Source organism: Microtus ochrogaster, chromosome 7 (assembly GCF_000317375.1).
Source record: "Microtus ochrogaster isolate Prairie Vole_2 chromosome 7, MicOch1.0, whole genome shotgun sequence".
Taxonomy (NCBI): Eukaryota; Metazoa; Chordata; class Mammalia; order Rodentia; family Cricetidae; genus Microtus; species Microtus ochrogaster.
Window position 1 is genome coordinate 30,827,705 of NC_022014.1, and position 12,791 is coordinate 30,840,495.

Consider the following 12,791-nt stretch of genomic DNA (forward strand, 5'->3'; position numbering starts at 1 on the left):
GCTACATAATGAGACTCTATAGAAAGAAAGAAAGAAAGAAAGAAAGAAAGAAAGAAAGAAAGAAAGAAAGAAAGAAAGAAAGAAAGAAAGAAAGACGGACAGATGGAAAAGAGAAGGGAAGGAGGGAGGGAGGAAAGGAGGAAGAATGGAAGAATGGAAGAAAGAAAGAAAGAAAGAAAGAAAGAAAGAAAGAAAGAAAGAAAGAAAGAAAGAAAGAAAGAAAACCATAATAACAGCATGTACTAAATGGTGCTTCCTATGTACCAGGCACCATTCAGAAAGCTTCACTAACGATAACTCAGTTAATCCACACAAGAACACTGTGGGGCAGGGAACATGGCCTCCTCCACCTAGATAGGAAGAAACCAGGTACAAAGAAAAGAGGTAGAGCTGACTTGCTCAGAGGGGACAAAGGAACAGCAACCAAGGGTTATCTGGTCCCAGAATCTGGGCTTCCAAGGACTTTACTATTATGCACAGGATAAAACATTTGCATTTGTACCTTTGGCTTGATGTTATTTCATTTGGGTTGTTTTGTTTTGTGGGTTTATTGCTTTTGTTTTAACAAGATCTCCCTAAGTAACCCAGGCTAGCCTTGAACTCGTAATTCTCCTGCCTTCCCTTCCTGAATCCTGACTGCTAGGATTGCAGGCCTGCAACACAAGGGCTTATGCTAAACAAAACATTGTTCCAGGCACTGTCAACTCAAAAGAGCAATAAACAAAACGGACGGAGTTCCTGTTTTTAAATGAACAAACAGTCCAGTGAAAGGAGAATGGCAGACAATAAATATACAGTTGATTTGATGTTGATTTGATCTGTGCTATGAAACGTGGAAGATGAACACAGTGACAAGGAGGTGCTGTATCAGAGGAGACACTGAGGCAAGGTGAGAACTGACAACCAAACTCACACAGCAGGGACAGCAGGAACTGTGTATCTGCAGCAAAACGCTCCAGGGGACATAGAAGCCTGGCTAACTCCTAACCCCACCACAGTTCTTTCAGAACACTGGCCTTCCACTGCCACTCAACAGTGTTGGGGGCAAAACACCTGTACACTTAAAATAAAAATAAACGTCTTTTAAAAAAAAAAAAAAGATTTCTGGACAGTGGTGGCACAAGCCTTTAATCCCAGCACTCAGGAGACAGGCAAGCGGATCTCAGTGAGTTAGAGGTCAGCCTGGTCCACAAAGCCAGGGCTACACAGAGAAACTTTGCCCCAAAAATCCAAAATTCAAATAGGCTCCTACTAGCACCCAGGGTTTTCCTGATCACAGAATTTTCGCTTTCTAATTTTCAGAAAACACGTGTGTGCACATACATCTCATCTCTTGTACCGGTCTGCGCCTGAGAAGCAGGGACTCTTGTGCTTATGCGAACAATGCATTTTCCAGGACTGGCCACTGCACAATACTGAAAACTGTTGTTTGCCCTAATGTCCCAGATTTATGCATAAGAAAAGAAATAAATTATTTCTTTAAAATATTTCAGTACTGGACATGCCCATTACTCCAGCTTCAAGGTCAGTCTACTTGAGGCAGCTTAGGTAACTTTGTAAATTGTCTCAAATCTTAAAAGGTGATTAAAGGCATAGCTCAGTGAGAAGCATTTGTGCAAGGCACTAGGCCCAATCACCAGCATCAGGGGAAAAGAAGAAGCATCTAGCTTGGGCTGGGGATGTGGCTCCAGGTCCTACACAAAGAACTTTATGTTGTGAACTTCACAAGTACCTCAGAGGCAGTGTCACTCCTAACCCAAGACTCATACATCAATATGTACCATTCAGTACATTCAGGTATAGGTGTGTGTATGAAAAGAGCATATGTGTGAACATACATAATTTTAAAAAGTGGAGGTAATAAAGAAAATAGTCCAAGTCCCAGATTCCCTCCATTTTCCTTGCTTGCCTCCACACTATCAGTTATGAAGACAGGGCTTCAGTCTGGCTCAACAAACACAGATCAAACATATAAAATCCATAAAAAAAAAAATCCTGTCAAATACAAGACCTAAAGTAAGGATCTCTAGGGTTAGGGGATGGGAGAGATTACTGATGTCAGAGGTACTCAGAAGGGCTGGGCCCCAAGAGGACATCTTGGGCTGACTTCAGACTCAAGCAGACGTCCGTATGGGAAGGAGGAGCAAAATCTAAACACTGTGGAAGGCACATGGCAAAAGCAAAGATGAATGGAAGAAAGTATGTCTGGCCAAGTGGTGGCCCTAGTAAGAGGGTCCATTTAAACAGGACAGCTGAGTGGAGGTTAGTTTCTTTAGAGCCTGGCCCAGATCAAACTTACAGGAGAATTGTACCCCCAAACACTGAAGCCTTTGAACTCTTTTCCTGTTAGTCTCCATTGCTTAACTCAGTGGCTTTCTCATTCGACAGTTGAAAGCTTTCTTGTTTTGCTGGGGACCAAGCTCAAGGCCTTGTGTATGGTAAGCTTGACCACTGAGCTAAAGCTGAAATAAGTTATGAACGTTCAGATGATGTACCGGAATGATGAGGCATGGAAAAATCATGTTTTTAAGACGAGTTAATGACATGGAGAAATGCTCCCTGTTGTGTAAAATACATGCAAATAAAGATTCAAACAATAAATGCATTGTGGGAAAAGTTAACATTGGTTGTTTCCAAATGATAAAGATGCTATTTATTTTCTTTCCTGCAGATGATACTCAGTAATCTCTAAATTTTCTACCAGGGATGTGGACAATTGTTGAAACTTGATGGGCCCCCCCAAAAAAAGGAGGAGGAGGGGGAAGGAGGAGGAGGAAGAGGAGGAGGAGGAGGAGGAGGAGGAGGAAGTAGTAGTAGTAGTAGTAGTAGTAGTAGTAGTCATGTTCAGCAATTGGCTGGGCATGGTGGCAGCATGCAGTCACACCACTTAGGAGACTGAAGTAACAGATCAGGAACTTAAGGTCAGCCTGGGCTCCCTGAGACAACCGAAACAAAACAAAACAAAACCCAACTAGCCCAAACAGCCTAGATCCCTAGGTAACTCTAACTCTAACCTTGGGATCCGCTCTCCTAATATTCAAAATTGTCTGCCATCGAACAATCATAAACTGTACCAAAAACACCAACATAAGGCATATTCTCCCACAAGAACTTTATCGAAATATAATGGTATAAATTATGAAACAGGAAGGTCAAGACTGTATAGCAATGTGTTCCTTGGATAAAGATATTTTTCATCATTCTGTCCTTGGAGCTTCACTGCTGAAGAAATGGCCCTTATCGGGTGCTGATTTCTGCACTAATTCTTGCTGACATAAGTCTTCAGGATACTGACACAGGAAAGGGTAAAATGCCTACCACAAGTGCAAATTTCCCTCCCAAATTACGACAAATCTTTTTGTGAAGAGCCCATAACACCTATGCCCGGCTAACCACTAACTAGCTGGTGACCATGGAGTCTGAACCTCGGTTTCTTCCCTTTCTGGGGGTTGATGGGTGAAGGAAGGGACATTCCACTAAAAGGTTTCTACTTCACTTTTACAGGACCCAGGGGAGTCTGCACAAGCAGGACGGGCGAGAAGCCCCCACAGAAGGCGGGGGAAACACTCGATTCTGTTCAAGTCTTAGCTCCCCCCAGGTTACTGTCTCCCGCTCTGACGACCGAGTTAGCACCGGGGAGGCGGGATGTGGCTGAGTCCCTACAGCAGGGGAGGATCCTCACCCGCTTTGCTCATCCCTAAAAGCTGCCAGCCTCAAGTTCAACGATGGCCAGGGTCTGTACGAGTCCCTGGGAACCACTTCCACCCCCAAGTCCCACCACGAACTACTGCCAGCACAAGCAACTCACCAGGGGTCCGGGGCCATGGTGCAGTCTCGGCCCGCAGCTGGGACACTTCCTGCTCACACCAGCTGACTACGGCGGCCCGCGCGGCTCATTCCCCGCAGTTCGGAAGGTGCGCGACCTGAGCCCAGAGTTTGCTAAATGAAACGTGTGTCAGGAACCTCAGAACCACGCCAACCAAAACTCACCCTGGGCGGGCGGGCGGGGGGGGGGGGGAAGTGGATTGAAGCGATCGATTTTCGTTAATTCACATGAACTGCTGGACTCAAGGAAAATGGTTACATTGTTGAACAGACTCAAAACCTTTTCCCAGGAATGGAGGCGATCAAGACCCTGCTCTAGAAGTTCTTCGCATTTTTTTTTCTGATTGAAAAACAACAAAACAAGCCCGATGTGATAGCTCGCACCTGAAAGCCCAGCACTTGGAAGTTTGAAGCAGGAAGTATACATACAAGCAACGTATATACTTACATACATAAAAATAGTTGCATACGATTTTAAAACTTTTAAAGTCTTTAAAAAATTTTTCTTTTACAAGGTAATATCAATTCCACGATTTTTTTGTAACAGACTACCCATCAGAGGCAATTCTCTGTGTTCAATTATTTTTAATAATCATCATAAGGCGCTTAATATTATAGTTAAGACAAAAGTCGCTGACTCTTACACGGGAGACGAGGGAGTTCATTCTGCATATTTAGTGTTCACCTACCACCTAAATTTCTAGAATGAATAAAAAACAAGTAAGAAGGAAGCCCCTCCTACATTTGCCAAAGGGTAAATCAATTTGAACTCAGCGGGCTGGCGTTCTGCTCGAGCGTAAACATAGCACGCATGCGTGCGCCAGTTACCATAACGACCAGTAGACGCTGCTCCCTGAAGTTGAGGAATCAATGAGCTGAAATTCTCCACGATGGAAGAACACATTTTACCCGAGACCGACGTGGCTGAACTGGAGCTTGAGGCTGTGATCGGCTTCAATGGTGAGGCCCGGAGTATCCTTGATACCTCAGGGGCAGTGAGATGCTGACTTGGTAGCACCTGAGAGTAGTGGGGACAGTGGCAAGAGCCTAGCCGGGCACCAGCCGCGGGATGATGATCTCGGTCTCACTCCCGATCCTCAGAAATTGGAATGGGATAACAGCTCAGATAAAGCGCCACATCCAGGGACCAAATGTGCCTAACTTAGTAGGAAGTATGAATAAGGCTCTCTCTCTCTCTCTCTCTCTCTCTCTCTCTCTCTCTCTCTCTCTCTCACACACACACACACACACACACACACACACACACACACACACACACGACTTCCACCCTTGAGTAACCACCCAGCCTAGAGCAAAGAAAAAATAAAGAAAAAAAAAACCCTTTCCACACCTCTCACTGATCTGCAGTGGAGAAAGGGCTGCGAGGAAACACACAATCGCTCTAGAGGTGCTCTGAGTCCTCTGTCCCAAGTAAGGACCTGGAAAGGTTTAAAAGATCCCAGAGAAGGGGGACAGTAAGGGAGACCTCTAAGGGAGATTCTGGAGGGGCCTGGTCATTGTTATTACTTGTGACTGTCATTGTAAACACTGAGAGAAATTGCTCTGATGGGGAGGGGGGTGTTTGGGAGTTGGAAAAAGGCAAGGAATCAAACTTTGGGGGGAGGGGAAATCAACTTTTTAAAAAGCACGTTGTGACGCCTGGTGGTTGTAAAGATGTGGTGCCGAATGATTACTGAGTTAAGTTTTAAGCACTTCGGGCCTTAGCTCCCAAGTCTTCATTGTGCTATACAACTCTGAAAGCCAGCATTTCCTCTATCTGAGCCAGTGTCTTTAGAGATGGGCAGAGATTACTGATAAGGAGTGACCCCCTAGTGAACTGCAAAACCTCCTGGAGAGCCAGTGCAAAGACACCCCAAGATCTGAAACTGAATTCTTGCTAACTTACTGGGGTTGTCTGAAAGAAAACAGCACCCAAAGGGAGTGGCACTAACACTAACGGGAGGTGTGACTTGTTGGAATAGGCGTGGTCTTGTTGGGGCAAGTGTCACTGTGGAGGCTGGCTTTGAGGTCTCATATATGTTCAAGCCACGCCAAGTGAGTCAGACCACTTTCTGATGCCTGTAAGATGTAGGAATCTCAGCTACTTCTCCAGCACCATGTTTGCCTGCGTGCCACCGTGTAAGCACCATGATGATAATGGACTAAACCTCTGAAAATGCGAGCCACTCCAATGAAATGGTTTTCCTTCATAAGAGTTGTCATTGCTGTGGTGTCTCTTCACAGCAGTAGAAACTCTAGGACTCCTTCTAACTGGCTCTCAGAAGAGGGAATCAGAAATGTTTTATTAAAGTCTGGATGAAAGGTTGCTTTTTTTTTTTAACGTTGTATGAATGTTTTGCATGTCGGTGAGTCGTGCCCAAGAAGGCCAGAAAACAGCATCGGATCCCCTGGAGCTAGAGTTACAGACCAGTGTGAGCCCCATGACCAGAGTACTAGGGATCAAAACTGAGTCCTTTCGAAAAGAAGCCAATGTTCTTACCTACTGAGTCAACTCTCCAGTTCCTTTTGCTGAGACTTCTCTTAAGCCTGTGGGAGAAAGCATTTATTGAAGACTTGAAAGAAGCCAAGGAAAGAGTGACCTCTTTAAGCTTAAATAATCCTTAAAACTGGGTAGGAATCAGTGGCTGAGGATTGAGGTATAGATGATTCCAAGAAATCAGGATAGGGGAACAGGGAGAAATAGAGAGCGTAAGGCTTACTTAGTGAATAGCAAATGGTGTAGCATAAATTCAAATTGGTCTTAATAATAAAAACTCAGAGTCAGCTATTAGGGGATGAATGCTGAAGATCAGAGAAGCAGAGCAGCCAGCCACTAGGGTTCTTACCTCTACCAATGCCCAGACCAGAGGGGTGATCCTGTCCTCAGACTGCATCTTCAGATGGCTGCAATGAGCTCCTGTCTCCTCCCTCTTCACCACCATCTGGCTCTGTTTCTCTTTTAGACTGGATCATTCTCCTGTAGCCCAGGGTGGCCTTGAACTAACAGAGATTTGTCTGTTCCCTTAGCCCTGGGATTAAAGGTGTGTGCCACCACTGCCTGGCCTCTATGGCTAACTAGTGAGGCTAGCTCTGCACTCTGATCTTCTGGCAAAGCTTTATTTGTTAGATCATAAAATATCACCACAAAATAGTTTGCAGGAATTTCAGGACTGGAAGGACAGGAAAAAGAACCTGGGCTCAGAGGTCAGAGGCCTTAACCACTAGGTAATGGAGCGTATAGTTTCTATGGAATTAATCCAAAATTGAAAGCAAGCTGGGTGTGATGGCCTTTAACCCCAGCACTTGAAAGACCGAGGCTAGTGGATCTCTGTAAGTTCGAGGCCAGCCTGGTCTACATAGTGAGTTCTAGGGCAGCTAGAGCTGCAAAATGAGACCCTGTCCCTCCAAAAAAACAAAAAGAAGTTGAAAGAAAAGCAAAGTGACAGTAGAGCTCATCGTAACTGTTATAGTGCTAAACTTGAATTTGAACGCAATGGTGCATATGTAGCTGTATTCTACAGTTCTAGGTATTGTACTTTGACATGAATTTATCATGTAAACAGACCAAATATAATCGTGTTGGATATGAAAACATCAGACTGTAGCTATTGAGTTCGGTCACATTCAACTGATTTTCCATTATGTCCAGAGCTCTTATAAGTTAAAAACAGCAGCGGCAACAAATAGGTCAGGAATCTGCAGGCCAGATTTGATGTGGGATTCCCCTCTGTATGCTGTAAATGCCGTTGGTTAATAAAAAAAAAACCTGCTTTGGGCCTATTGCAGAGCAGAATAAGGCAAGGCAGGAATTCCAAGCAGATAGAAGAGAAGAGAGTAGGTGGAGTCAGAGAGATGCCATGTAGCTGCAGGAGACAGACAAGCCCAAACCTTGCCAGTGACCACAAGCCTCATGATAAAATACAAAATAATAGAAGTAAGTTACAGATGTAAGAGCTAGCCAGGAATACACTAGAGTCATTGGTCAAGCAGTCCATGTCCTTTATTTAGGTGTTGTCTATGACTACTTTCACACTATACTAGAAGAGATGAGTAGCAGCAACGGAGACTATATAATTCAAAGAGTCTAAAATATTTATTTTCTGGCTCTCTATAAAAAGCTAAACTCGGGTGGGGTGGTGGTGGTGCATGCCTTTAATCCCAGCACTCAGGAGGCAGAGGCAGGTGGATCTCTGTGAGTTCGAGGCCAGCCTAGCCTACAAGAGCTAGTTCTAGGAAAGGCTCCAAAGTTACAGAAAAACCCTGTCTCGAAAAACCAAAAATAAAAAAGCTAAACTGCTGAAATAGATAATGGCAATAATTATTAATAATAATAATAATAATAAATGGCTATTTGCTAAAAACCTAAAAGTGTTATTAAAAGTGACATCACTTTTTATTTCTTCAATTGGCAAAGGCTAAATATGTGAATCATACTTATGAAGGTGAGAATAAGGAGTTTCCATCTGCAATTGCTAGAAGTAGAAATTGCAATACCTTTAGGAAGAGGCCTTGGCTTCATTGGTAAAGTGATTGCGGTGCAACCATCAGGACCCTGAGTCTGGGTCTTCAGGTGTCACATAAAAAACTGGGCACAGTGGTGGATGTCTGTAACCCTAGCACCATAGTGTTGGGGGAGGAGACAGGCAGATCCTCAGAGTCAGTCTAGCCAATCAGTATGTTCGGCATTCACTGAAAAATAAGGTGGAGAGCCATAGAAAAAGATATCCCTCATCAGCCTCAGACCTGCCTGCGCACGCACACACACACACACACACACACACACACACACACACACACACACACACACTGTGGGTGTCAAATGTTGCCTTGACTGCCCAGCATTATGATCAGGAACATTTAGACGTTTAGGTTCTGTGGTAAATTCTTGCTTTCTCATTACCTCTGTCCGCTTTTCACGTAAAATTTTCTACATTTCCTATTGATTTTGTGTTCTTTTCCTGAAGTTACTTCCTGCTCTCTTTAGCCAGAGTTGACTCTTTTTGTTGGCAACCAAGAATCTTAACTATGTATGGTGGTTTCAAAGAAAATGGCCCCCAGAGGCCCATATGGAGTGGCACTATTAGGAGGCGTGGCCTTGTTGGAGTAGATGTGGCCTCGTTGGAGGAAGTGTGTCACTGGGAGTGGGCTTTGTGACCTCAGATGCTCAAATTAGGCCCGGTGTGTCTCAGTCTTTTCCTGTGTTGTGCCTAAGTCCTGAGACCCCACCCCCACCCCAAGAAGACTGCCACACTCTTCCAAATGCAAAAGCAAGGTTTTGTTTATTGTATACGAGCTAGCACAGGTCCCGTGCCTCACAGTCTGACTCAGCAGATGGAGGGAAAGAGGACCCCATCTACTATTGTTTTCAGAGGGGCTTTAAAAGACAGAAACAACAAAGCAGTCACGAGATTACAATTTCAAAGTACAAAATTGCTTATCCTATATCACAATTGGCTAAAGGTTAGGTAAGGCTTAGCTGTTATTTTCTGATAGGCTGTCCTTGACTGGAGGGGGGGGGGTTGTTCTCCCAAAGTAACTGTCCCCTGGTCACATCCTTGGGACATCTGCTGACCCTTTGCTAGCCAAAAGGGCTGTCTGAAAACTTATCTGATTGGTCCATTGTTACTCAATCGATAGGGGATCTTAGGTAGTCAACATCTTTTGTGTAACCACAGATGGGGGTATGGGTGGCAGTCAGCAGTTTCCGAGTATCTCAGGTTTTTCCATTAACTAATACTTCCCCTAGAAGGGGCCTCATGGCGGCTCCTGGCTTTTCTCAGGGGTTGGGGTGAAGTTCGAAGTCCCAAAGGATCCCGGCACAAGAATGGAATCTTTTCCAGCCTCAGTTTTTCTGGTCTCACACCTGCTGCTGTCCGATCTGGAGGTAGCGCTGTCAGCTACCTTCCCAGCCCCATGTCTGCCTGGGTGCCTCCATGCTTTCCGCCACGATGACAGTGGACTGTGAGCTGCCCCTGAATGTTTTCTTTTATATGTTTATCACAGTCATGGCATCTCTTCACAGCAATAGAAGCACCAACTAAGACACTATGTAACTGAAGACGACATGCACACGTGTCTTAGCTACTGTTCTATTGCTGTCAAGAGATAACTGCCAGCAAGGCAACTTATTAAAAAGTAAGCATTTAACTGGGGGATTGCTGATAGTTTCAGAGGATGAGTCCATGACCATCATGGTAGGGAGAATGGCAGAAGGTAGGTAGGCACAGTGCTAAAGCAGTAGCTGGGAACTTATATCTTATCCACAAGCAGTAGGCAGAGAGAGAAAGACTGTTCCTGGCATGGGCTTTCAAACCTCAAAGCCTACACACAGTGACACATCTTCTTCAACAAGGTCAACCTTCTAAATGTTCTAAAAACTGTTCTACAAACTAGGGACCAAGCATTCAGACGTATAAGCCCATGGAGCCTGTCTCATTCAAAACACTACATCCATTCTTTGGCCCCGAATAGACTTAGTAGTCATATCATAATGCAAATGCATTTGCATAACTCCAAAAATCTCCACAGATTTCCACAGTCTTGACACTGTTTAAAGGTCCAAAGTCTCTCCTGAGCCTCGAGGCAATATCCTCCCTGTGAACTTCTGTAAAATCAAAAGCAAATTGCATACTCTAACATCCAATGACACAGAATATACATTACCATTCCAAAGAGGAGTAAAGGGGGCATGGCAAGGAAACACCAAAGCAAGACTGAAACCCAAGAGGGCCAACTTCAAATTCTGTAGCTCTATGTCTGCTGTCAGAGGGTTTAGATGGCCTTTAGGGGCTTTCCTTAGCCAGTGAGGAAGGCTCCACAGCCCCTTTACTCCTGTGTTCATACTGATAAAGCCAGAACCAGGTAGTTGAAGCTGCCAAGTATTGCAGCCTGTTTGGGATAGAAACTGGTCCCTCCTTGCATTATATTTTCATATGCTTTGACTTGTTGATGCTTTCCTTTGTGGCACAAGCTTTCCTTTTTGTGAGTTGCTGATTAGCTGGGGAGGATATTAGCCTGAAGGTACCACTCCCTCCATCCCATTTAGCATCAGGTCTGTCTTCACCTCCTTGAGCACAGGACTCACTCCAACATCCCTTTTCCTGATGCTCTTTTTCTCCTCATGTGTACATTTTGTATTTCTTTTTGTCTCACTTTCTCTTTTTCTTTATAGATCTGTATAAGAGTGACCACACTAATAACAGCATGACATAGTCAATACTAAGTTGTCTTGAAATCTTCTAGACAGTCATCCAGAACTCTTCAATTTAGCCTCTGGAAGAGTCTTAGAACAAGAGCAAAAAGCAGCAACATTCTTTGCCAAAACATTACAAAAACAGTCTCTAATCCATTCACTAATATTACTCTCCTCTAAAAGTTCTTGAGCTGGACCTTCATAGTTCACATGGCACTCAGCACAACTATCTTCCATGCTCCTATGAGAATGGCCCAGAAAGTCTTGCTTACAGAATGCATCTTCTGTCCTGATACAAAGTCCCAAAGTCCACATTCCACTAACAAGCAGCATGAACGAGCCTGTCATGGCAATAAGACAATACTGTTCTGTTGCTACGATGTGACATCATGACCAAGGCAGCTTACATAAGAAAACATTTAACTGGGGGCTTGCACACAGTTTCAGAAGGTGAGTCCATGACCATCATGGGAGGGAGAATGATAGGAAGCAGGCTGGCGTGGCACTGACAACAGTAGCTGAGGGTTTATATCTCATCCACAAGCAGTAGACAGACAAAAAGACTGTGCCTGGTGTGGGATTTTGAAATCTTGAAGCCCACACCCAGCAACACACCTACTCAAACAAGGACACACCCCCTCCAACAAGGCCACACCTCCTAATCCTTCCTAAACAGTTCCACCAATGGAAAACAAACATTCAAATATTTGAGCCTATGGAGATCATCTTTAAACCACCACATATCAGACCTCGACTCCAAGCCCAACTCCAACACCCAAATCAATCCAATCCCCAAAGCAACCCCTACTCAAACAATAACACCAACCCCAACCATAGCACTAACCCAAACCTCAACCCTAACCCCAGCCTAACTCTAACCCCTGAATAAGAGGTTATCTTTTCACATGCTTACCCATTTTTCTTTGGTATAAACTTCCCATTCATGTTTCTTGCTCATTTTTGCTGCCACTGTTGGTGCATGTTCGTTTTTCTTATTGCTTTGTAGAAGCTCTTTGCTTATTAACGGAGAACCACGTATAATCTCTGTATATTATGAATCCCTCTGGTCTGGGCTTTTCATTCGCCTTTTGTAGCTAGAGAGTCAGTCTTAAACACAACTGGATAAATAATCAGCCTTCGCTGGTTTTGGTTCCTGGTTTATAAAGTCATTTCCTACATCTGTGTAAACATTAGGTCCTGTTTTTCACATTTAGACCTTGGATCCACCTGGAAAGTGTTATTACGTGCAGTGTGAAACAGTGATCTTATTTTACCTTTACCATATGGGTAGCCGTCTGAATGTTTATAAAGAGCCTGAAATTAGGAACAAAATTATATAGTTTTAGCAGGAATAGATGAAAGATATTAACTCTACTTTCATAAGAACTTCATAAAAAGGGGGCCAGGGCATGGTGGCACATACCTTTAATCCCAGCCCTGGGGAGGCAGAGACTTTAAACTCTCCCTGATCAGCTTGATCGACATACATATCAAGTTTCAAGACACCCAGGAACAGAAATTACATAGTTCTGTTGTTGGGTTTTTTGCATGTGTGTTTTTTTTTTTAAAGACAGGGTTTCTGTTGCTTTGGTGCCTGTCCTGGAACTCACTCTGTAGACCAGGCTGGTCTTGAACTCAGAGATTTGTCTGTCTCTGTTTCCCGAGTGCTGGGATTAAAAGCATGTGCCATCACCACCTGATGAAAGAAAGAAAGAAAGAAAGAAAGAAAGAAAGAAAGAAAGAAAGAAAGAAAGAAAGAAAGAAAGAGAGACAG

At 44.1% G+C, this 12,791-nt stretch overlaps 2 protein-coding genes across 2 annotated transcripts in view; one reads left to right on the forward strand and one right to left on the reverse strand.

Annotated features, from left to right (window-relative positions):
* The window catches only part of Stx8 (syntaxin 8), a 245,969-nt gene extending 242,080 nt beyond the window's left edge, over positions 1-3,889 (reverse strand). The window contains exon 1 of the mRNA XM_005349830.2: positions 3,809-3,889. Coding sequence (XP_005349887.1) covers positions 3,809-3,825 — 17 coding nt within the window. The 5' untranslated portion in view covers positions 3,826-3,889. The remainder of the gene's footprint in view (positions 1-3,808) is intronic.
* Positions 3,890-4,700: 811 nt separating this feature from the next.
* Cfap52 (cilia and flagella associated protein 52) overlaps positions 4,701-12,791 on the forward strand; it is a 44,480-nt gene continuing 36,389 nt past the window's right edge. Inside the window, exon 1 of the mRNA XM_005349831.3 lies at positions 4,701-4,785. Within this exon, the coding sequence (XP_005349888.1) occupies positions 4,716-4,785 (70 nt within the window). The 5' untranslated portion in view covers positions 4,701-4,715. The remainder of the gene's footprint in view (positions 4,786-12,791) is intronic.